Source organism: Cervus canadensis, chromosome 13 (assembly GCF_019320065.1).
Source record: "Cervus canadensis isolate Bull #8, Minnesota chromosome 13, ASM1932006v1, whole genome shotgun sequence".
Classification (NCBI taxonomy): Eukaryota; Metazoa; Chordata; class Mammalia; order Artiodactyla; family Cervidae; genus Cervus; species Cervus canadensis.
The window spans coordinates 45,745,773-45,772,460 of NC_057398.1; the positions used below are offsets into that span (position 1 = coordinate 45,745,773).

General features: G+C 37.3%; 1 protein-coding gene across 2 annotated transcripts in view; it reads right to left on the reverse strand.

Annotated features, from left to right (window-relative positions):
• The window catches only part of AKT3 (AKT serine/threonine kinase 3), a 272,836-nt gene extending 248,126 nt beyond the window's left edge, over nt 1-24,710 (reverse strand). The window contains exons 1-2 of one of the 2 annotated variants that reach the window (XM_043486077.1): nt 24,464-24,710; nt 14,113-14,276 (exon numbers count right to left, since the gene is read on the reverse strand). Coding sequence is in view for 1 of the 2 variants with exons in the window: in XM_043486076.1 (XP_043342011.1) it covers nt 14,113-14,158 (46 nt within the window). In the remaining variant the exon portion in view is untranslated. The remainder of the gene's footprint in view (nt 1-14,112; nt 14,277-24,463) is intronic. The other variant, XM_043486076.1, reaches the window with a different exon arrangement.
• Between the last annotated feature and the right edge of the window lie 1,978 nt (nt 24,711-26,688).

Here is a 26,688-nt window from a genome sequence, read left to right on the forward strand (position 1 = left end):
CTGGAATCATCAGCTATAACACCCGTGCTACCAATTTCATTGCATATTCTGACTTAAAAACAAAAATGAAAACCTTTATATAATTCATTTGATAACACTAAAAAGTCACAATCCTCAGAAAACTGGCTGGAAACTAAAATTTGGATTCTACAAGGAAAGTCAAATCAAACTGAGGATCATTTAAAAAAAAAAACTCAGGATCATTTTACAAACATACTTCCTAATTCACTATCACCTCAGAATAACAAACTATCTCTTTTAAGAAGGGAGCACAAGCCTAGAAGTCCTACAAACAGTCAAAACAGCTATCTTTTAGAATAATCCCCACAGGGATAAATTTTAGAGAATGCTATGTGCCAAATTTTCAATCTGACCTGTACAAAGGTTGGAAATTGTCTCTGCCGGAAATCTAAGAACTTCAGTAATGACATTACAACTACACACACACACAAACACACACACATAAAAGAAAACGTTTTGTGGCACACACTGTTGGTTCTTTAAAGCAGTATCTTTCCCCAATCCCCTTAACTTTGGCTGCCTCCCACTAGAGACTGAAAGCTATCTTGAATCCTTGAAGCAACAAGTACAGGAATGAAAAGCCAGTAAGCTAAAGGTGCACAAGCAGAGACAGCTTGAAGCTTTGGTGATTTTATCCTTATCTGATAAACAACCAGTCCTTGCCGACCTTTATCCGTCTTAAGGGAAAAAATAAACACATCTTTGTTTGTTACTCTTGGCTACCTATTCTGTTATTTTTAGCTGAATACTGTGTTACTAATACATTTAAAACATGGAGAGAATGAAAGTGAAAACTGAAAGTGAAAGTCGTGTGTCCGACTCTTTGCAACTCCATGGCCTATACTGTCCATGGAATTCTCCAGGCCAGAATACTAGAGCAGGGAGCCTTTCCCTTCTCCAGGGGATCTTTCCAAATGGTTCTCGAACTTCTTTAATTTAAAAAAGTTATAGCACTTATATAAAGAAAAATGTCATACTGATGCCAGATATGACAAATTAAATGCAGACAGTCCTATATATTTCCCCTTAATATTTTTCTGATTATAAAAGTAATAAACTCACTTTGGAAATTTTATAAAATATAGAAAAATATAATGAGGAAAAAAAACCAATACCTAGAGATAACCACTTTTAATACTGCAGTATATATTTCCTTCCAATCAATTTTTATACCTATATCAATATTAAAAAATATGCTTTTTATCTGCATAAGCTAGGATCATATGGGATACAATTTACTACTATTATTAATACCTACAGAATGTAATAATAATTCAGTAACATATGAAAGGACTTAAAGACTTAAAAATAGTAGTGTCTCTTCTACCATTCATACACACACCCCACACCCTTATCATTCTACTTGTCAAATACAGCCACTTTTAATACTTATGGCATATGGCTCTCTTTCTTGATTTCAACTGACTTCCCACTATGAAGGTGAAAAACTGTTCCCCTTTACCTTCTTTCCCAACTTTTACTTACTTTTTTTGTTTTCATTTATCAATTGTTGCTATCACAACATTAAAAAATATACCTATGCCTCTCTTGACACATGAATTTTAGATGGGACGTGTTAGTTTGCAAATGTGGACAATAAGGAAATTAGTGTTCTTAAATGACAAACATTTTTAGTCAACCACAAGATTAAAATGCAACTATCACTTGGCCTTACCCAGTCCTGAGTGCGGAGGGAAAATGTTTACACTTGTTGCTGTGGCACTAATCCACTTAGAAAAAGTGAAAAGACAGCAGTATCACAACAGAGAATAAATACAGAAAAACAAATTTTTAAAAACTGTTACAAATAAACAGAAACTTTAAAATGATAAAAAAGACTGAGGAAGAAAGAGAGCAGCACAACATTCAGGTCAGATAAGAGAAAAGGAATACTGAGTAACTCCTCTTTCACACTTCTATAATGTCCAAAGGTGCTGAGAAGATAGTTATCACTGAGTTCCAAGTAGCATCAATAATCTTTGAGAAATACAGAGCATCAGAAAGGTATTAAAAACAAAACAAAAACTTTTACAGGCAAAGATCCTTATTGTTTTTATAGAAGAAAACAGTGGGTGACGCTAAATATTAAATATCAGTAAAACTGATGTCAAATTCAGCAAGGTCATGTAACAGATTACTAAGTAATAATAGCAGCTATTCTATAGTAGTAATAATATATAATAATAATAGCAGGTATATATAATAGCAATAATAGCAGCTATTGCTTATTAACTATTTAGAATATCCCATGTACTGTTATAAAAACTAATCAAACATTACAATGTTTTACATGGTCTTCCCTGGTGGCTCAGAAGGTAAAGAACCTTTCTGCAATGCAGGAGACCTGGGTTCATTCCCTGGGTTGGGAAGATCCCCTGGAGGAGGGCATGGCAACCCACTCCAGGATTCTTGCCTGGAGAATCCCCATGGACAGAGGAGCCTGGTGGACCACAGTCCAAGGAGTTGCAAAGAGTCGGACACAAGGACATGACAGAGAGACTAAGCACAGCACATAACCATATAAAGGGTTCCTCTGGTAGCTCAGCGGCAAAGAATCTACCTGCAATGCGGCAGATGCAGGTTCAATTCCTAGGCCAGGAAGATTCCCTGGAGAAGGAAATAGCAACCCACTCCAGTGTTCTACCCCACAAAATCCTATAGACAGAGGAGCCTGGTGGACTATACAGTCCATTGGGTCACAAAAGATTTGGATGTGACTTGGTGACAAAAGCACCACCACCATATGAGAGAAATTATTGTCCTCTCCATCTTACAGATGGTAAATTCAAGGCATACTGAGTATTCTGCCTATAGCCACTAGCAAAAGGCAAGGCAAAGACTTAAGTTCTACTCTCTCAACTACTGGACTAAACTGACAGTATATGAGTACTTAACAATGAGACAAACAGATGAATGAGAAGAATAGGTTCACTAAAAGCAAGTTCTGTCAGAGCAGTCATTCTTTTCTGACGACATGTTGCAACAGAATAAACAAATCTCTAAGACATATTGTTAAGTGACTATGGCACCATTTATGTAAAATGAGACAAAACAGTAAGATCCAAATATTTATACAGAATAAAGCACAGAAGTCTCATCTTTTTCATTATCTCGATTCCTGTGCCCTGCTCAATTCCTTGAATCCAAATCTCTTGACAAGAGACAAATATTACTTATAGTTTGGCATGTGTCTTTCTGGTTCTTAACTATTTGAGGAAAAATCTGATTTTATATTGGCACAACACACTTGATAGCAATATTTCTGAGAAGGAAAATAATAGTGCAACTCTATCTGTTGCTTTAGCCTTCTTACAAAAAGAACTCATATATTATTTCCATAACACAAATTTTTTAAATCATAATGATGCTCAAAACAGGCAAAAGTTTCTAAGTATGACCTGAATGGCATCCTTAAAGAAAAGTTTGATACAGTATTAATAGAATAAATAGCAGTTAAAAACCTTTACATGACAAAACTAAAGTTAAAAGGCATAAACAAATCAGTAAAAGATGTGCAGCAGCAACAAAAAGATCAACAAAATAATAGTATTCAGAATATATAAAATGCTCTTACAAACAAATAACATACACAATTTATGAACTTGATTAAAGACATAAGTTTCATATACAAAAACTGACTAAGGATAAGAACAAGCAATTTATGGCGGGGGGAGGGGAATGGCTAAAAGAAATAAAAACAAAGTTAAACCTCAGTAACAAAGAGATGTAAAATAAGACAGCAATAAAATGGCAAAAACTGAAAAAGACAGAAGAATGTTGGGGGAGGAGAGGTAAACTGGGTGACTGGGATTGACATATACACACTAGTACATATAAAACAGATCACCAATAAACATCTTAAAAAACAAAATAATACCCAGTGATGGCCACGGCATGAGGCAACACAAACGTTTACAAACCAGCAATGGGAAGATAAATATACTATCTCTTCTGGACACCACATTTTTGCTGTTCTGTTTTTAACTGGAGTATAGTTGTTTACACGGCTGTGTCAGTTTTGCTGTATATAAAGTGAATCAGCCATACGCACACATGTCTCCCCTCTCTGGCGGATCTTCTTTCCATTTAGGTTACCACAGAGTACCCAGTAAGAGTTCCCTGTGCTATACGGCAGGGTCCCATTACTTATCTACTTTATATATACTAGTGTGTTCATATATATACATGTCAATCTCCCAATTCATCTCACCCTCTGCTTCCTCCTTGGTATCCATACATTTGTTCTCTACATCTGTGTCTCTACTTCTGTTTTGCAAATAAGATCATCTATAACACTACATTTTAAGACAAACAGATATCTCCATAAAAGGACACCGAAGATTATGCATGAGAGAGCTAGAAACCATGTCATACAATAAACAAACTAAAGAAAAGAGAACTTTTTGCCTAGAAAGAAGATTTTAAGGAAGACGTTTCAGTGATCTTAAATATCTAAAGGCCTTATTTGTTGCCTTAAGTTCTTTTGCAACACCATGGACAGTAGCCCGCCAAGCTCCTCTGTCCATGGGATTTCCCAGGCAAGAATGATGGAGTGGGTTGCCATTTCCTTCTCCAATCTGAAGGCCTATCACAGGGAAAACAGAACTTTTTTTTTTTTTTCTGCTCAGGAAGGCAAAATAAAGACTACTAGTGCTCAGAGCTATTAAATAATGAAACAGCTATGCCTTATACAATGAGATTTTAGTTTCAATAAACGACCCATCAGAAACATATCAGAAAAGATTCTCCTCATAGGCTTGAAAAGTTAAGTTTCATGAACTTGGAAGTACTTCTCAGTTCTATGAGTAAAGCAAAAATTATTCTTAGATATGAAAAAATCTTTCATAACTATGATTATTACTACATTTTTCACTACAGTGTCCCACTTACCTGGTTAAGATAACTTACATATTCACCTATTCTGGGACTGTGAGGGATCTGCCCAGCCATCTCTGCTGGGAATAACCATTTAGTCAGCCCTAATTTCTACTCCATTAGTCCTATACACAAAAGCACAACAAAATGATAAATGTAGGACCTGATCTGGAATCCCCAAATCCCATTCTAGGAGTGTGTGTCTGTATATATGTGGGATGTGTTTGTGTAGGGTGGGTATGTACAGGGTGCGTGTGGGGGAGGGGGGCTCCTCTGTCCATGGAATTTTCCAGGCAAGACACTGGAGCAGGTTTCCATTTCCTACTCCAGGGGACCTAGCTGAGCCAGGGAACGAATCCTCACCTCTTGTGTCTCCTGCACTGGCAGGCAGACTCTTTACCACCGTGCCACCTGGGAAGTCCATCCTAGGTACAAATACTTCCACAACTGTGACTATCTATTCTGTATTCCCTGCCCTGCCTCAGCTGTCCCAAATTGAGTTCTAAGCCCTGATATCTGTGACATACTGATATTTGAACATCTAGAATTGTTTTTTCCTCTTCCTTATTCATTTATCAAAGAAAGATTAAGAGCTATGTTCAAGGTACTGGTAGACCCTATGGGGGGGAAGAAATATTGTTGTACTGGACAAGGTTCCTGCCCTCAGGGAGTTTATAATGGAGAAGGTAAAATAATGTATCTATGTAATAACTAGTCAACCAAAAGCCTAAAGGAAGCCAAGGCACAAATGCATTAGAGACAAGAGAAGTCATCCTCACTCTGTAAGGCTGTGATCTGGGAAAATATCAAGATGATATCAAAATTAAAATGAAGGATTTTCACTGACAAAGACAGAAGGGAAGAAAATGCCAAGCAGCAGAACTGGCATAAGCAAAAACATATCTTTAACAAAATACAGTAGTGCACAGTCATCACATCAGTATCAGGTTCTCCAAGGCAGCGGACACAGTAAATTCAACAGGTACAGCGTCCCTGTACTCCCCACTGGGATACAAGGTTTCCAACAGATGGAAGCTACTCCCTTTTCCATTCTTAGAGATTTTTAAAGCCTCCTGTTCAACAGTTCTTATCTACTCCCCCATCAAGTACTAATAATAGCTTTTAAAAAAGAACTACAGTATATTCCTGAGTGACAGGAAAGGAACAAAATATGAAGTATCATAAAATTGGCAATACAGTAATTCCACTACTGGTCCTGCTCTGCCTCAACTCCAAAACTGACCTGTTTTCTAAACTGTAAGATAAACAGGTATAAGACTAGACAACTTCCAAAGACTCCTCTAGTTTAAAATTCTATAAATTTACTGGAAAAAAGGTTTAGCTATGTTTCCAGGTGACTGGAGCTCAGATGGTTTAAACCATTAGTTTCCTCGGTTATACAGACAGATGAAGTTTCTACTCCTCTTAATTTGTTATGAGTAATTTAAATTAACAAATAACAAAACTTAGTGACTTACAAAGCTTAAACAACTTTACATCTATACATTAAAACATATGTCTAGCAGAGTTCCACTTTCATTGACTGTAGGGTGACTTGTATTAAGCTAACTTTCCCATACTTAAAGCTATAAATCCTGTACAAAATACTAAAATAAAAACTATCTGAAGGCAGTGGAAAGCACCAAAAGTAAGCAGAAACTGGGGAAAGTTACCCCTGAAAGAAGGGAACTGACTATACCGCATGAGATTTACATTTTTATATGACTTGCTTGAGAGGCTCCACCATTTCTTGAGATTAGTGTGGATAAAACTTTGACAAAAAATCAGTCATGTTGGTTAAAGGAGTCAGATTGGAGCTCAGAGCTGCCAAAAACTTTTCATGACTAGAAAATGAGAATACCCCACAAGACAGGAAAACACAGGGGAGGAGCCCCAAAACCTACATGTAAACTCTGCCCAAATTCTAGCTAACCCCTGAATAATCCATGCATTAAAAAAAAAAAAGAGCCTAAAAACAGAAAGCAAAAACGTCGAGGAAAAAAGCAGAGATTTTAACTGCTTTTCACAACAGAGAAAATGAAGTAAAGAAACAATAAAAATGAGTTAAGTATCAATTAAAAACAAAAAGCAGTAGTCATTAGTAGGAAATAAGAGATCAAGAGTCTGTATAACACGTCAACACAATGAACTATATACCAGACATGTGAAGCAAAGAAAAAGAGCTGTCAACAGAAATCAACTTCAAGAAAACCCTAAAGTCAGGTTAGCAGACAATAAATCAATTTAGAGGAAATGGACAAATTCCTTAAAATACACAATTTACTCAAACTACACAAGATGAAACAAAATCTGAAGACTCCTGTATCTATTAAATAAATTGAATGTATTATTTTAAAAAGCTCCAACCCAGATGGCTTCACTGACTGCAGTTTAGCAAACATATAAGGAAGAAATAAAACTCATCTTTTGCCAATTCCTTCAAAAATCAAGGAGGGGATTCTCAACCTATTTTATAAGTCTAGCACAACTATTACACAAACTTGAAATAAGAATTATAGATCAATATTTTGATAAATGTATAAAAGGATCCTTAACAAAATATTAGTGAATTAAAACTGTTAATATATTAAAAATAGTACATCATGACCAAATGCGGTTTATTCCAGCAATCAAAGTAGTATGCCATATTAACATATTAAAACAGTAATGAGAAAAGTTAAATGGTCATTTCAATAGGTACCAGAAAATCTCCTGAAAAAACTGAATACCCCCTCATGATAAAAGGTCTCAGCAAACTACGAATAGAAGGGAACTTTCTCAACTCAATAATGGGCAGCAGTGAAATCCTACAGCTAATATGAAACTTAAGAAGTAAAGCAAAAATGTCTCCTCTCATCAATTACACTCAACACTGTACTAAAGGTCCTAACCAGTGAAATAAGACCAGAAAAATTAATTAAAGGCATAAAGACTGGAAAGGAAGAAACAGAACTGTGGCTCTTTGCAGATGACTTGACTAACAACACAAAAACCTTTAAAGTCAACTAACATTAAAAAGTGAATTTAATGGGACTGTAGAATACAAAGTCAATACACAAACTCAATTGTTGATTGGGAAGGTGGGTAACAGCAATTTTACACTCTAGAACGTGTATGAAAGCTATTTGATGGTTCTCTCCATTTGGTTTCTCTCCATTTGGTTGACTTGGTTAACACTTTCAAAACAAATACATTGAAACAATAGGAAGAACAAATTTCACATCACTGTAGATACATTAAATCCCCAAGTTTAATGCAATTAGAAAATAAATTTAACTTTTCCATGTTTCTGCTCCTTTTATAATGTCAACAGTCAAACTGAGCTTCTCTAATCTACAATGTGGTTTATGCAGTCACTACCACAGCTCTTTACTCTCTATGGAAAATGCTTGCTACTGACTAGTAAACAGGAAATCATGCTGTCATTTTCTCTTTTCTTAATCACTTTATAATTTATTTCAAAAGTCACCTTGTGAATAAAATATGAACAAAATGTACATAAGTACACACAAATTAAAAGAGAAGGAAAGGCCTTTGGACTTAGAAAAGCAGCCCCAAAAAAGGCACCTTTGTTTTCTCTGTAATAACACAATTGACTAGATCACAACATGCATTAAACCATAATCTATCTTACAATCTTTGCTACAGAGGTGTACTTTGCACAGTTGGGATTAAGCTGTTTTGTGAAAAAACTCATAAACATATAAAGTTTTAGCTAAGAATCACCAAATACTAACATTCTAGTTCATCTAAGCAAACCATTTCATACAATGTAAGACAAATATCATTCAAAGGACACAGTTTACGGACAATGGACGTCCCTGAATGGAAACTATAATAATCACAAGGTAACTAGGGAAAAAGTTCTTTGAAAACACAAGCTGGTTACACACACAGACCATAACATGAAGTTCAATTTGTTAGATACTAATACAACAAAAAGTGTAAGGAATTGACACATCATGCAGCATTTTCATCAATCAAAATGCTTTAATGATAAAACTACCGCTTAGATTTGTACCAATTTCAAAACAGTAAGATGATGAGCTGACTAGAAACACATTCAAATTTTATCTTGCTATCAAAGGAGCTGGCTCTCCACATTAATAGACTACTTAGGTTTTTAAAAAACAGTACTATTAACCAAACAAAATTGTATGAACTACAATAAGCCCTTATGCAACATTATTAAAATATACATATTTCTAGAATTTAAACCTTTTAAGCAGGTTAAAATTTCCCATTTTATTAATACAGTAAGTTTCTTCAGAGCAAATATTACTACTAGCTGTAATAGAAACTAAGAAAGCAAAACTTCTGACACCTAGTTTAAAGATTTTAAGTTACCCAGAGTATACCCACAGGCTGATCTCTGAAGACAGTGATTTAAGAAGTGTCTGATATACACGCAAATGCCTCTTATTCTGATGTGCAACCAAACTGCTAGGTGCGCTCCTAGGACCACGAAGAAGGAAAATGCAGGTAATACTCCAGTTTGCAACTGATACTTCTTTCACTGTAATTTCTAACACCAACAATACTAAATTAATGAGTTAGCTCAATACTCATGATTTTGGATAAGTAGAGGAAAAAAGTTTCCACTACTGATATATCACTAATAGCCACAGTCAGAAAAGTGTGCATCCTACATAATATCAATAATTATCTTTAAGTCTTTCTTTCCCTATTCTAAGATATTAGCTAAAGAGCAACTTATTCACATTAAAAGTACAAATACAATGAGATTATACCTGGACAGGAGCTAGTAACTGATTCATAAATAGAAATTTGAGAAAAAGGACTGACAAAGAACTATATTACAACTTTTTCTATATTTATTTATTTATAGTTTAAAAGTCTGAAACCACTCCTCTAAATAAATTATCTTGTAATGCCTACAATCACACTGTGAGGTAAAGAAGGTAGATATTATATTTATTTTCAGATGAGTACATCAAAGTTCAGGTGATAATAATCTACACAGGGTAATAAGCAAGCAGGAAGTCATAACAATCCTTTAGAATAAATTCTTTGAACCAAAATATAGCCAAACAACAACAGACTACATGACATTTGCCTGACTAAAACAAAACATTATTATCCCCACTCTGTAAAAAGAGAGGGCACTATCTGTAATTCTGGTCTTTCATTCAGAAGTATACACAGACAAATAAGGATGACCAGATACCCGAAGAAACAACTACCACCATCAAAAAGAACCAGAATAAACAAATTGGAAGAGTTATTCGATGAGGAGAAAAAATTTAAAACCTACTTAGTGTCCTAAGATTAAAAATTACATTATATATATACATATATAAAATAAGAGCAAGTGACCATGGATGAGACGAAATTCCCAGAAATATAAAGTAATAGCTGACTTGGACTATAAAGCAAGCTGAGCACTAAAGAATTGATGCCTTTGAACTGTGGTGTTGGAGAAGACTCTTGAGAGTCCCCTGGACTGCAAAGAGGTCCATCCTAAAGGAGATCAGTCCTGGGTGTTCATTGGAAGGACTGATGCTGAAAGTGAAACTTCAATACTTTGGCCACCTGATGTGAAGAACTGACTCATCTGAAAAGACCCTTATGCTGGGAAAGATTGAAGGTGGGAGGAGAAGGGGATGACAGAGGATGAGATGGTTGGATGGTTATCACCGACTCAATGGACAGGAGTTTGAGCAAACTCCAGGAGTTGGTGATGGACAGGAAGGCCTGACGTGCTGCAGTCCACGGGGTCACAAAGAGTCGGAGGACTGAACTTGAACTTGAGCTAAGTAGTTCAATAAAGAGTTACGGAACAGTCAAGGAAATCTCTCAGAACAAATAGACAAAAAAACAAAGAGATGTAAAACAAAAGAAAAACTTTAAAACAGACTTTGGTATAGAAGCTCTAGGGGAAACAATGTGGAAAGAACACAGAGAACATAGAAGGGAAAAATAATGAAAGAAATACAGAAGATTCTCAGAACTAAAGACACAGCTCACATTTTCAAAGGGTCTAACAAATGCTTTACAGAAAAAATTTAAAAGGACTATAACTCATCCTCTTCAAATTTTATAATGCCAAGGATAAAAAGGCATCAACACAAAAAGCTTCCAAAATACAAATCAGGCTACCTACAAAAATACTATTCTAGAATAGCATCAAATCTCTTATCAGTAAAACATTACTAAAAGGTAATGAAACGCAACCTTCAAAATGCTGAAGAAAAATTATTTTAAACCTGATTTTACACCCAGCCAAGGCATGTACAGGTGCAGAAGTGAAAATGACATTTCAAACATGGTGTTGACAAGCACCCACATACGTTCTTTCTGAAAAAGTGACTTCAGGAAATACTCCAGAAAACTGAAAATAAATCCAAAACAAAAAGAGGAAAGACATGAGAGCTAAGAAAGCAAAGAACTTATCCAAGAATGCAATTAAATAATGTGACACTAGCTAAGCATCATTCTCAGAAAAGTCAGTTTATCTTAGAACTTCCACAAATAGTATGATTAAAAAGCTAGATAACCACGTCATATGATGAAGAAGGCCCTTCTACCAACAGGGGGAAAATGTGGTCATTGGAAAATCCAGAAAAAAGTGATATGCCATACTAGAAGCCAAACTAAAGTATGGAATGATCTTGAATATCAATAGAGTATAAAAATCCACCTCTTCTCTAAGGATCCCATCATACTACTTTGTTTAGCAGTGAGTAATATATACATAATCATAATATAGACTACTGCTTTTTGAAGCAGCAACTATTATAAGCCTTAAAAATATAAAATCAATATTACAGTCGACATAAAATGGGAAGGGAATGTGGAATTCAAAGGAAAAGACTGGGAGGGGTATCACTTTTTCTCAACTTATAAAGTGGCAAGTTTAGAGTCAATGTCTAAAAACTTTCTAGAATTAATAATGCAAAAGCTAGAAGTTTAACCACAAACACCAAACAATAAAAAAACAGAAGAAGGGAGAAAATAGGTATTAAAAGTTAAAATTTTTTATTTTTCTCAATGAAGATACACTAGATTACTTAAGATTCATCAAAAATAAGGTTTAGCATATTAAATATAAAGCTGGGATAATAATCAGCAGAATTAAAAATAAAAAAGTTCTAAGGAGAGAAACTAGCTGGAAGAGGTAGAGTTACTCTTCATTCTATACCTTGTGTATCTCAAATTCTTATGTTTATATGACCATTATTTCCCAAAATAAACACACACACACACTCATCACAATCGTATTCACTAAACAATACAGGAAAAACACTGAGAACTCACTTTCGTTTTTTCTTTATTCTGTACGCCATGGACGACATACCAAACTTCTATTTTAGTATTTCAGACAAGACACAGTTAAATAAGACTCAAGAACCACTCCTAATACCTTGATAAAATGTGGTGATAGTAATACCTTAAGAACTGTCAGAACACATCCACAATCTCACTTAACCCTCACAACTATCTTGTGAGAGCAGATATTTGAGATCAATAAAATAAAACTCCAAAAGGTTTAAATGATTTGCCATCCCCCCCAAAAAAAGTAGGAAAAAATATATAAATGTAACAGACAAGTTAAAAAATTTTTAAATAATTTTCATACAGCACTGAAATATGAAAATGCTTTCCAAATTTATACTATGAGAATAACATGGGAAAAATTAAACTCTAACAATAAAAATAGCCACTTTGGGAAACTTTTTATAAAGTTAAACATATACTTACCATATGACTCTGCAATCTCATTCTTAGGTTAATACCCAAGAAAAAGGAACACACATCACACAAAGATATGTACTCAAATGATCACAGCAGCTTTATTCATAACAGTCAAAGACTAGAAACAACCCACCTACCGGTAAACAGAAAAACTGTGGTATATCTAGACGGTGATATACTACTCAACAATAAAAAGGAACTAATGATATATACAGCAACACAGATGGAACTTTAAAGTATTATACTATGTAAAAGTAATCAGACCCAAAAGACTACATATTGTATGAGTCTACTTATACGGAATTCTAGAAAAGCAGAATTATAGTAAAAGCAGATCAGTGGTTGCCAGGGTTCAAGGAAGAGGACTGAGTGCATAGGGGAATGAGGGATCTTTCTGGGATAACAGAAATGTTCTACATCATGGTTGTAGCATTTGTTACACTAGTGTATAAATTTAGCAACATTTACCACTTAAAGCAGGTGAAGTTTATTGTATGTAAATTACAACTCAATAAGGCTTATTTTTAAAAAGCTCATTAATATGTAATCATATTTAACTACTGACATCTTTTGAGCCTAAATAGTAACTACAAAGCTTCAAAGAATATTAAAAATTACAAAATTATTAAGAGGAAACTTTTAACTAGAAAACAGATATACAAGAAGTTAAAGCTCTGAAAATGGAGCCATCTTCATCCTACTGAATTTGGCCATGTGGATAAACAGTAGTTGCCTGGCAACTAGTCTAAACTCTAGTCTAGATTTCAAAATAAGCACATTAACCTCATTAGTAGGTGATCTCATGGAAGATAAACTAAGCTTTACATTCAAGAGGCTTTTTTTAGTATTAAAAAGGAATAATAATGCATTTGAATTATTTATCTAAAATAGGAGTAAATAAGAAATAATAAAAGTAGATCATGAAAAATTAAAATACAAAATTAAACATACATGCGCGGGCACACATACACATTCCCTTTCCTCATCAGGTCTTTTACTTTAGGACTCTACTTATCTAAATACAGGATTACTGAATCCATGAGTTTGTGAGAGAATCCTGCCTCTTTACTACTTTAATCATTTTCCCTGCCACCACCCAAAAATGGCTTAATATCACTGAGTACTTTTATTTACATGTCTTTAAATGCACACAAGCTAGACATTTTTCTAGATATCTAGAGACATCTCTCTGGATTGTAGAATCTGTGGACAATACAGAAAATACAACACAAACTTTCTGTAACATACGTACACACAACATACCAGATAAGCCAAACCTTTATAACTTGATTATAAATGATCAAAATCAAGTATTACAAAGAATTCCAAAATAACAAGCAAACTCCTAACACATGTTAAATATCGTTTCTATCTTAGTGGACATAGTATGTCAGTTTACTTTGTTTCCAACATTAGAAAAAAAGATACTGACTTCCAGGACACAACTAAGTGTTAGCACACTTACCAACCATATTGTTCTCAGTTTTGTTGAACACTTACCCCTCTTCTGAACCCAACCTTCTTTCACAATGGTAACATCGCTCATGATGGCTCCCCTCTGAGCCCCCAACTTGGAGAAATGGTACTTTGTGACACCAGCTTTGGGGTTTGGATTCTCTGCTGCTGCTGCTGCTGCCCTTCCCACTCTCTAGTGATGACTCAGCCTGGAAGGAAGTATTGAAGAAAGAATTTCTTTTTTTTCCATTCTTGCAACTCACATAGCAATAACAAACAACTAATTCTTTGTAAATGTCTTCAACTGACCTGACCTCACATAAAAGTCTAGCTCTTCAAACTGCGGAACCTATTTATTAAGTAGTTTTACAATGAATGCACTTCTCTGGTCTTGTGACAGATTTCAAATGATAGTGAAACTTTTAACCTAAGAGGTTTCAACAAAAAAAAAAGTCTTAACCACTGTCATATCTACTCAAAGAGTACAGAAAATTGACTTGATGATGGGTGTTTGAGGTGAAAGGGGAAGAAAATGAAAGTGAGACAGACTAAAAGTAAATCTTCACGTATGTTTAGTTTCAAAATCTCAGTAAATTTTGAAATAGTTATGGCAAAACAATTGTGAAAGCTTTAAATTGCTAGATTTTATGTAAAAACCAATGTGCTAAGAAACCAACGTTTATGCATGCTTACTCTGCCTTGTTCCAAGAAATATCTTAGGTAGATTACAATAAATAAAATATTATAAATAATATAAAATCAATCATTTTCTAAAGTAGGTGAATTGAAACATGGGGAATATGAAAGTGGGAAACAGTATGGCGTATTCAAGACATGTCAAGAACTGTAACATCAATTATTCTCTGGTAATCTTCAGGACAACCCTGTGAGGGCACGATTACATTTCACAGACGGGGAAATCGAGGCTTACAGAGATCAAGCTGATTCCCAGATTTAAAAACAACTAATGAATGGCGGCACCGAGATCTGAATGCAATCTGACTCTGAAGCCCGCATTCTTTGACTTTAGCAAAGATAAAAAGCCGCCAGGGTGAAAATCTACATATTTGTGAAAGAAGGACCACAAATTTAACATGAAGCTTTCAGGAAGCAATGCAAATAAGGAAATAAAATCAGTTTCATTATTTACAGTATCCATAAATATTTTTTAAAAGAAAATATGTTGTTCAGAAGAAAATTTTTCCTGGGACAAAAATCTGAAATTTAACCCATGAATCTTTATAAGAGATCTTGTAGTGTAATCAACAAAAGTCCTCAAAAATATCCTCACATACACACAGCAGTGAGTTTTACAGGCTAGTTCTTGTCTCTCTCAAAGAGAAAATGTCAAGTACAATTGAGTGAAAGCAGCTCCACAAAAAGGGACCAAGAAACATGATACAGGAACCAAGGTATAAATTTTAGATAACCAGAAAAAATGGATGGACCATAGAATTATACCATTGGATTGGCCAAAAAGTTTGAGTTTTTCTGTAACAGGGAAAAACCCGAATGAACTTTCTGGGCAATCCAGTATTTTCTGAAATATGACTTTGATAAACAGTGCATAGGAATAAGTTCAAAGTTAGACTTCCTAGCTAGTACTGAAATGAATTACAGTTCTTTTTCCAATGCACCTTAAGTACAGAGCCTAATCAATCATTTAGCAGTCAGGAAATAAGACTACCATTCTCTCAAGAGAGCCTGACAAAGTCTGTGTGGCTGAATAGAAGACCACGCCAGTCATGTGCCAGGGGGCTGAGGGCAGTTACTACAGGCTGCACCAAGACTGTCCTCAAAATCATTCCAGTCTAACTACTGTACAGAATCAAAAGGGATATTAGAATCTTTGTGTATTTTTCCAAAACATGTTTGACAGAATACAAAGGGAAATTCCAGAAAAATAAGAGGGTTAAAAGAAGAAAAAAAATTTATTTGGTCAAACAAGTTGGAGAAATTCTATAAACCATGTCATTCTCTTGAAACATCACCAATACCATATTAAAGGTATAAAACATATCATGTATAATCTTATTTATCTCAGCAAATTCTAAACTTATTTGACCACACAAGGCTTTTTTTTCTCTTTAGTAACATGCAATGAAATCCAAGCGAACATACTGTGACAAACAGCCATAGGAAATGACCACATAATTCAAGACAAGACCGATTTCACCATTAAAAACAGGCAAAAAAACAAAAAAGCTCTTGGTAAAGAATCAAAACATCATTTTAATTTGATTTACGTAACTTCCTTAAAAACTCAACATGATCAGCTGGCTACTTAATATGGAGCTAGATAACTGAAAGGGCTGACTCCTTATACAGCATAAATAATTACGATTAACCCTTGAACAACATGGGTTTGAACTGTGCAGGTCCACCTATATGTAGATTTTTTCCAAAAAATATAGTACGTGCATTTTCATTTTACAGATCTTCAAGTTACCCAAGTGTGAGGAAAAGTTTGTGTTCAATTAGAGATCACAATATGTGGAATCAAAAGAACTAAGAGTCCTTATTTTATCCAAACTGTCAGCTTCCTGCCCCTGGATGAGTCATTTATCAATTCCTTTGTTTTTGAGGCAGATAGCAGTAGGCAGATTTTTGACACAGGGGTGGGGTGGGGCGCTTCCCCCACCCCAGCACTGGTCAAGGGTCAACTGTATAAGGAAGTTAAATATTAGGGACACTAGTGCAAAATGATGTCTTTAGAAGAACTGCACTTAGACCTTCTTTGGTCATACTTAAAACAAGGGGCATCACATCTATTAATCATCCTTGGTTTCTAACTATTAAACGATATACTCCGGGTAAACGAAAATTCGTATCTTAATATCCTTGGGATTGGAAAAGGAAGAGATCTGTGATGAACACTTAGTAATAAACAAACAAATAATACACATCAACAAATATAAGTATTTTCCTATTAGAATAATCTGCATTGTCATACCCTTACATAAAACACCAGAAAAACAAAAGTATTTTCAAAATTGATTCTGTTCTCTTAAGTGTACATTTCATTGTTAGACATTGTTAGCTAGAAGGCACCTTCATTTCACAACCGAGAAAAAAAAAGTTAAGACAAATGAAGCGTCTTGCCCAACATCACACAAGTCTCTCCCACTCAAGTCCCACATGTTATTAAAAACACTAATCTGCTAAATGCTGGGCTGTAGTTTAGGTTTGTAATCTGTTTCCTAAGGTAGAGTGAACTTCACTTCCTCCTACAATAACTACTTCTCTAGAAATCTGTTCTATCCATTGAGCTATTGCAACAAAATTTGGCTTATTTTTCTTTTAAACATAATGCATATCTAATTTTTCCCATTCTTATGAAAAATTTCATTCAAAATTATTGGTATATTCAATTCAGAATTTACACATATAGTTACACTGGAAGTATTTTCATACGAAATTATCTGAGATTTTGATAGATATTTTAAATTCATTCTACAATTTACAAAACATTTTCACATCTTTTATCTCATTCAATAGCATTATTATTTAGTAAAGCAATTTGATGCTTCCTGGCACATAAAGAGATGCTTTACAAATATGGAATAAATGAATGAATAGATGGATGAGTGAAAGAAAAAAGATGCAGCTTTAGATAACGAATTAAGATAAAGTAAACTAAAATTCTAAGTTAACAAACAGAATGGTATGAAGCCACAATAAAAACAAACCTGAACTTAAACATTATAGAAGAACCTACATAAAAATAATTAGTTATAATAAATATTCTTCCCTATTCATTAATAATCATTGGAAGGATTGATGCTGAAGGTGAAACTCCAATACTTTGGCCACCTGAAGCAAAGAACAGACTCACTGGAAAAGACCCTAATGCTGGGAAAGACTGAAGGCAGGAGAAGGGGATGAAAGAGGATGAGATGGTTGGAGGGCATCACCGACTAGATGGACATGAGTTTGAGCAAACTCTGGGAGCTGGTGACGGACAGGGAAGCCTGGCATGCTGCAGTCCATGAGGTTGCAAAGAGTTGGACACGACTGAGCGACTGAACTGAACTGATTCATTAAAGTATGTTTCCTATAGACCTCCATTAATTTTAAGGCCTAACATACATTAAAATTATCCTTTTTTTCCTCAGTATTTTTTGACTCTTTGTGTTGAGATGGTCAAGTTTCAATTTCCAAACAAATTAAGCAGCAACACGGCCCAAAATAATCCACTATGGGAGGGAAAAAAGGGAAAGAATGGAATATTTTCTTAATGATACTTTTAAGAATGTTTAAAAGATACCAGTTTACTTAGAGCAGTCAACCATTCAATTATAAGCAAAAAAACTTGTTCAAATATCTTTTAAAAATTTCACTCAAGAAATTTTGTGTGTGTGTGTATATATATAACATATAATAAACACACACCCCTATGTATATTCAGCCAATAAATATGTATTGATATCTACTCTGTGACAAGAACTAAACTGAGTATACAAGGGCCAAGCTAAACAAAATATTTTTAAAATGTCTTCCAAACCTATAATTTGTTATCAAAGTGCTTTCACATACATTTTCTCAATTAACTCTAACAATGAATCTGTGCAGTAGTTATCACATCTACAGTTTTGATCTTAAGAAGACCATAACCAACCAATAATGATAACATTATTTCTTCACAGTTACCATAACAAATTAATGACAAGTAACAAGAAGCAATTCAAGTCTTCTATCAATTTGGTATACTTTCTATAAAGTAACAAAATATGAACTCTCAAAAATATGTGCAACATTTGTGAATAGTTCTGAACAATTTTTCTATAACAAATTATATATCAGAAGTCCAATAAAGCATGATGTTTTCAAACAAATTAAAAATTAAATATAACTACTGCACCACAGATTACAACAGAAGACTAAAAGTATGTTGACAGAAAGTTAAAAAGCACCCCTAGCAATTCTTCTTTATAAAGAATAAAATTCATAGGTTAACAGGTTGTAATACAACCTTCTATAAACTACTACATCATTGTGCTTGGGCATGCTCAGTCATGTAGACTCTGTGACCCCATAGACTGTAGCCCGCATGGGATTCTCCAGGCAAGAATACTGGAGTGGGTTCCCATTCCCTCCTGCAGAGGATCTTCCTGATCCAGGGATTGAACCCACGTCTCCTGTGTCTCCTGCATCACAGGTGGATTCTTCATCCGCTGAGCCATCAGAGAAGCCCTAAAACTACTATACATTTGGATATAATTAATACTATGCAGAATATACTTGCTCTGTACCCACGTTTTTAATATACTTTAGATATGCTAGCCAAACTAAACTAATGAAGAATTGATGTCCAAACACAATAGCAAGTTTCTACTTTGAAAAACAAATGATGGTCAAGGGTAACCACAATGTATTTCTATGGTATTTACTGATTCTAAGAAATAGGTGAAACTAATATATGCCGTAATAAATACATGTAAACATTTATAAAGATTTGAGGGAAAGGAAAAATACTGGAGTGGAAAGGAAATTCAAGGTAACCTGATCTCCTTTTCAAATAACTCTAAGCCAGTCTGTCCTTTTATGAGTTGCTATCCTGCTAAAAACATATCATACAGGGAAGTGAACAGTACAAACTATATACTTTGGATACCTTTCTTCTCTTCAGATTATAATACACTCTGTGGATTTTCTTTAAACTCTTTCTATATAGATATCTTCACTGTTTTATACTATGGGGAAATACCTGAATAAGCATAGGCAAGATTTCTAACTTTCACACAAAATATCAGTTATTTTAAATTGCAAATTCTTAAAAATCAACTTCATAAACTTTGAAATATGTATACAAAACCATAAACCATTTCTGCCCTCTTTCTTACCCCTGTTCAGGGCATTTGAGTGTCATTTCAACCAACATATCCACTATTAATCAAATTAAAAACGGCAACTTGTACTGGGTGATATAGTTAATATTTTAATTTGAAACAACTAAGAAAATGCTTATTGGATTCCTTTGGTTCTCCTAAACCACTGAACAAGCTACTGACAAATTCACCCCTACATTTTTAATATAAAATGTGGCTTGTCTCTATATGAAAGCACTTATATAATGACCAATGGATAGGATGAAGGTTGTTACTAAGAGAATCTCAGTTGCATGGTTGGCCATATTTTTTTAATATACATGTAAAATCCTTCTAAACTCTGACTTGAGAACCTTCCTGATTTTAAAACAAAAAGCACCCACCCACACACACACACAAACATGCTACTAATCAGCCTGACAGATTTTACTCCTGATTAAGCTGAGAATTAACCAGTAGGTATGGAATTCTGTAACAAAGTTCATCTCAGTGGTGCATTAGAAAGAGCATAGGGCAGGGTAAGAAACTTGGGTCCCTGTTCCCAATTCTGCCCCGTCCAGAGTGATGCTGTATAAGGTCCTTTAATTCTCTGTGCTTCAGTTTCCTTAGCCATAAAAACAAAAGTGTAGCATTAGATGAACTGTAAATAGCTCTTATTTATAGTTCTTCAAGTTCAAAGCTACTGAGTACCTATTTCACTTATAGATGACCTCTTAGGTGACAGTATCCTGATTATACACAGTTCCAGTCCTCAAAAGGTTAGTAAAACATTCAAACATCAATTTCACTCAGACAAAATTTGGATTAAATGCCAACACTGGCAAAAATATCTTCCTCCCCCTCTCATCCCCTAGACTGCCAAATGTAGTCAGAGACTTTTTCAATTAATATAAAGAAAAATTCTCATTTGAAAATCTCTAAGTGATTTCTTCCAGTAATTTTTTTTTTACTTTTCCCTCTGAATATTAGCAACATATACCCATATAAATATGTGAAATATCTGTAACTGATGACAAATAAATATAACCAGAGAATTGAAAAGAAAAAACTAAGAAATCTACAGGTCAAGAAGCATATATTAATTTACCTATCGACTATTATTTGAAGACTAGGAAATGTTTACATCTAACACGTTCAAAGACTATAGTACTTAGAATAAAACATTTAAACATCTGAGGCATTTAATTTGGCATTTGAAAAAAATGAAAAAAATGTTGTGGATCAGTCAATATGGTTTTTTTATATATGACTTGATATAAGATGATAATCAAATCATATTATCTTGATTTCTGTGTAAATTTTATTGTACATTAGTGAAATTTAGCATTGTCACTGTGAACTCTAATAATAGGTATAAACAGTTTAGGAAAACAGTAAAAGAAGTGCCTCAAAACTAAGAAAGTTCAAATGAAACAAAAATTTTACAATGCGAGGAAAAGTGTTTTCTCCTGTGAAAATCACTTTCAGATGTGTAACAGGCTATTATGATGATTAAATGCATTTATACATGTTAAGCACATAAAACAGTGCCTGGAACATGCAAGCGCTCATCAGGCACTGCCTCCCGTTAACTCTAAATTGAATCCAGCTCTTATTTAACACAAAAGATCATGATGAAATATTTAAGTTATCATAAAATGATTCAGGCAACTACGGAAAAGTACATGCTGTATGAAACCAAGATTTAGAATACTGATGCACACTCTAAAACTCAGAGGGAAAAACAAATTTTAAGTAATTTAAATAAACACAAATCTACAAAAATGAATCATGTGCATTAATTATATTTTATATTAAAAATAAAAATCAAGTCAAACTACAGATTTGGTCAAAACGAAATGCCTTGCATTTTACGTTATTCAAAGCTAATAGTTCTAAATTAAGTATTTTTCAGGGCTTGAAACTTTCACAATATAAAGACTAGATCCTATCAAATCATGCTAAAAAATGCAATTAACACATCATTAACAATAACTGCCTTATCTTCACAAGGGTGAAGTCTAGTACTAAAAGCTGTAACAACAAAGTGTAACCATCTTTTCATAAACTATGCAAAGTTTAAGTAAATTCTAAACTTCCACAAAATCAATTTGGAAAACCAGTTCCTCTTTCTAAAGAAACCTAAATAGTTGAAATTTTCCATTGAGTTTTTTGTAAGAAGGTCTCATGTTTAGAGAGCTAGAATTTAAAAAACCTTAAATCCTTACTTTGCACAAGACTCTATACTAAGTACATTTGTTCCATATGTTTAGCCAAAACATGTTTAGATCTGCAGTGATTCTGAAAACAAATTCACTAGTAGTAGTGATCTTCTGGAGGAAATGTAAACAGTAAAAGTTTTCGATCAAATCAGTCCCTACTACACAGTCAAACACTCTAGTACTTGTTCAATGAATGAATGAATGAATGAAATCTTATTTAAAATACTTTACAGCCATTAAAGTTACATAAACAAAAACATCCAAAGTAATATTCTTAAATACGCAACTTCAAGAGTCAAAGTAAAAACTAATTTTAAATTCAAAAACAATTCACTAAAGTAGTCATTACAGAAAGGCTAGGAGTATGGGACAAGATGAACACAAATAATAGTTTCATAAATTTTTTTGCAGAATTACTTTAGACACGATATTATTTTTTAAACACTCTAAGAAAACATACTACAAATAGACAATACAAACAAGACTAAAACTCTTCATTGGTCTCTAACTTCCAATGTTGTCTCATTCATGTGATATATGCACTTTCCTCACTATAAAATTAAAAGCTCAAACTAACCAAAGATAGTGGGGTGAACTTTAGTGAGAAAAACAAAAAGCAGACCGTCAAATACAGTCTCACTGGTAAACTTTCAAAGTCTAGATTATGTATGGGCAAAAGAAAAAAACATCTACAGTCCCGACATATACCACACAAATAATTGTGCATTCTGTCGTATACCTTGGAAAACTAGTAATACCAGTAAGTACTACTAGTAAGTAGATACGCCAATAAAAGTTGTCTTCACGCTTTAGACAACTACCTCCAGGAATATTCTTATTCATTTATACATATTTTGCAATAACAAGTTCTGAGGACAGAGTTTCCTAAACCATCTTTATAGGATTCTTTCTCCTTTGGCTTTTTCAACTATTTTCCAACAATCTATAACCTAATTTAACGACTTATCACCAAAACCAAAGCCCAACAGTTGTCTAATGATTTATAGTGCACTAGAAGATATTATAAGACCATACTTTACCAAAGATGAAACATACATCTAAATTGATGACATGAGGCAGCTGACAACGTATTAACTACAAAAAAAAGTCATTATTTCACATTCTTTAGCGTCATGATAAACTGAAAACGTGAACGTTTTATCAACACTAGTAATTACTATAGATATGTAAGTTTCACTGTTGAATTTCTATTTGGAAACGTTATCAATTACAAACTACTGGGCTTTCGATCAATTACCACACTGGTGGAACGTGTTGGTGTCACTTTCATAACATTATTTTGATGGAAGTAATGTGAGTATCCCAGCCTTGACTTATGGGTAAGCATTTCCTCTGCTTTCAGAAGATAAACAGTAAATACCGGTATCGAAAACCTGGCCCCAAAGAAATTCAATCGAGCCTAACTGCAGATTCCCGGGAAATCCCAAACAAGGGGTGACCCCGCCTAAGAGTCTGGGTGCACACAGCAACCGGCTCCGCTTCAACTCTGGGCTCAGAACGGCCCCACCAGCATCATGGCTGATGCAGACCGATGCGCAGGAGGAGGAGGTGGACGAGGAAGAGGCTGGTTTGTTTACTTGCAGCCAGAGCCGCCGCCGCCGCCGCCAGCAGCGACAGCATCACTGGATCCGCCAAAGCCAGCATCTTCCGCACATTTCTATTCTTAGCACACAACTCCCGAGCGGATCAAAACCCACTACTATTAAAAACACAGACAAGCACGTTCCCCACCTCCCACACCCCCCCACCCCACCAGTGCAGTCTCTTCCTGTGCGCCGGCGGCGGCGGCGGCGGCGGCGGGGGGGTGGGGTGGAGAACAAGACCCCGGGGAGCCGTCGCATCCCAGCCTTCCCCCACCCACGCGCACACAGCCCCCTCCCCCACCCACACGCCCTGACACCCGCGCTCCCCGCGTTACATAACCCCGCCGCCACCCCAGGCCGAGCGGGGCCCCCTCCCCACGCCGCCGGCCGGCGGGGAGGGTGAGGGGCGGGAGCGAGAGTGGCGCAGAGCGAGCGAGACCGGAGGCGCCGGGCCAGGGCGGCCCAGACCCGGACCGCACCGCTAGGCCGGGAACACCCTCCCCGGCCCCCGCGCACCGCCGCCCCGGCTTCCCCCGCAAAGTGAGGGGTGCGGTCCGCCCGCGCCGGGCATCCCCGGCCTCCGCACCCGCATCCCTCACCCCAGCCCCCGGCGACCCAGCCCCACGCCCACGCCCCCGGCGCGGTGACAAGCCGGACGCCCCCACCTCATTCACCCACCGCCACCCCCGCCCGAGGGGGGCCCCGGAGGGAGTGCAGGCGCGCCGGGGAGAGGGCGAGAGTGGGGGGGGGCGGTGGCTGTTACCTGCAAAGGCGGCGGCGGCGGCCCCGCAGCTGCTCGGGCGGCGGCGGAGGATGGAGCCGGGGGGCGGGGGGAGGAGAGGGGGCGACTCGGGGGTCCCCCTCCCTCCTCCTCCCCTCCTGTCCTCCCCCCACCCCGCAGAGCCTCTGGCCCCCCTGGAGCCCGGTGTGGCCGGCGGGAGGGCAGGCGGCGGGCTGCAGGGGAGGGAGGGAGGGAGCCGGCCGGGCCGCGGAGCTGGAGCGGGAGGCGGCGGCGGCGGCGGCGGCGGCGGCGGGAGGAGGGAGGCGGCGGGGGGGAGGGGGCGGAGACTCTACGTGGGAATCGGATCTCGGCTACAAATTCAATTCATCACCAGAAAACTCCGCTCGGGCGGGGGCCGGGTCGCGCCGGCGAGGCGAGGCGGCGGCGGGCGGAGGCTCTGAGAGGCCCTGGCGGCCCGGCGCGGGTCGGGGGTCTGCGGCCTCCTCTAGGGCCGCGCCCCGCTGCGGGGCGGGGGGGACCCGCCGCCGCCTCCCCGCCCCCTCCTCCCGCCGGGGCGGCCGCGATCAGCTCTCGCCGCCGCCGCCGCCGCCGCGGGGCTTGTTGTTGACTTTGAGGAAAACTCCTGACGTCAGGGGTTGGCGCACGGCGACTGGCGGGAGCGGCTTCCCCGCGTCCCCAGCCGGCCCGCCGCCTCTGCCCCCTCCCCGCGGGCCCCCGTCCGCGGGCTTCCCCGAGCCCCCGAGCCCGCGGCGGCCAGCGCCCCCTCTCCTCTCGCGAGAACAACCCCCCAGCCGGAGCCAGGAGCTGGGCGTCGTTCCTGGGCGGGAAGTTGTGGGTTTCCCCCGCGCCCTCGTGGCGTGCTGCAGGCTCCCGAGGCCCGGGAGGGGAGGCTCTTCTGCCCTCCACGAGCAGCCGAGCCTGGGGCTTCTCCTCCCGCCCGCCGCAGCTCGGGGAAGGTCAGGCCGGGAGCAAGAGGGACGGGACCTGAGGCCCCCGAGATAGGCGGGTTCCCTGTAGGGGCGCGCCCCCCGAAAGCTAGGAGCTGGAAGAGAAGCGACCCCACCCCTCCGCACCTCTCGGGTCAGTACAGAGCGGGAGACCTTACAGTCCAGTCCTAGAACACCTCTCTCGGAAGAGCCATCCCAGCGCTTCCTGTAAGCAGTAACCACCACGCATAGTGTACACCTTGCAGTAGCATCGTAATTCAACCTTAAAATTTCACATTTTTTAGAGATAGTATAGAGTTTTCGTTGACTTTGAGGAGGCCATGATGTATTGCCTTCACTACCAAGACAGCATTGCTTTCTTTTGAAGTTCATGGCTTCTAAGAGTGTTTACAAAGGAGATTGTGTTATTTTGTTTTGTTTTTGCAAAATGCCCTTTTTTTAAAACCATACATTATACTCCAGAAAGTTATGAAAGAAGTTTACTTTTTCTGACACCACGTATTGTTGCTTCTAGAACACTTTGAAAAAAATCATATTATTTCATCATGTGACTCTAGCCTTGTTGATGTACCTGCTATTTCTTCCAATGTAAGATTCTTGGTAGTGCTTTTGGGTTTTTTCTGCAGAAGACTTACTGTTTCTGAAGGGCACTTCCTACTGTGCTTTTTCCATTTCCTGACAACACTGGGATGGTAATCATTCTTTTACACTATATCCCTGGTATATACATCTGTGTCGACATCTGTTGTGAAAGGCACATCTATTGGGATTGTGGACAGGAGTATGGAACCTAACCTAATAAGAAAAGAAAGGGCTTTTTAAGTCAATTTTCTCCATTTGTAAAGGAAACACTACACTTGACAGTTTCAACATAAAATATGCTTTTTTAAGATGTACAGTCTACCCAAGAGTAAAAGTCCCCAATTGCTGCCTTTCTCCTTTTTTCATATTTCCCAGCACATCATGAACTGATTAATAAATAGACACTCTATCCTTTAGGCTCCTCTGTCCATGAAATTTTCTAGGCAAGAATACTGGGTTGCCATTTTCTTCTCAAGGGGAGCTTCCTGACTCAGGGATGGAACGTGAGTCTCACAATTGCATCTCCCGCCTTAGCAGGCAGATTCTTTACCATTGAGCCACCTGGGAAGCCTCTCTATTCAGCTTATCTGTGTATAAAAAGTATATAATTTATTGCTATAATTATCAGACCTCTAACAGTCCCTACTGGTAAAGTGATTTCATTAAAAATTTCTTGCATGAGAGTAACAAAAATGAGTCAGATTTTTTATTCTATAA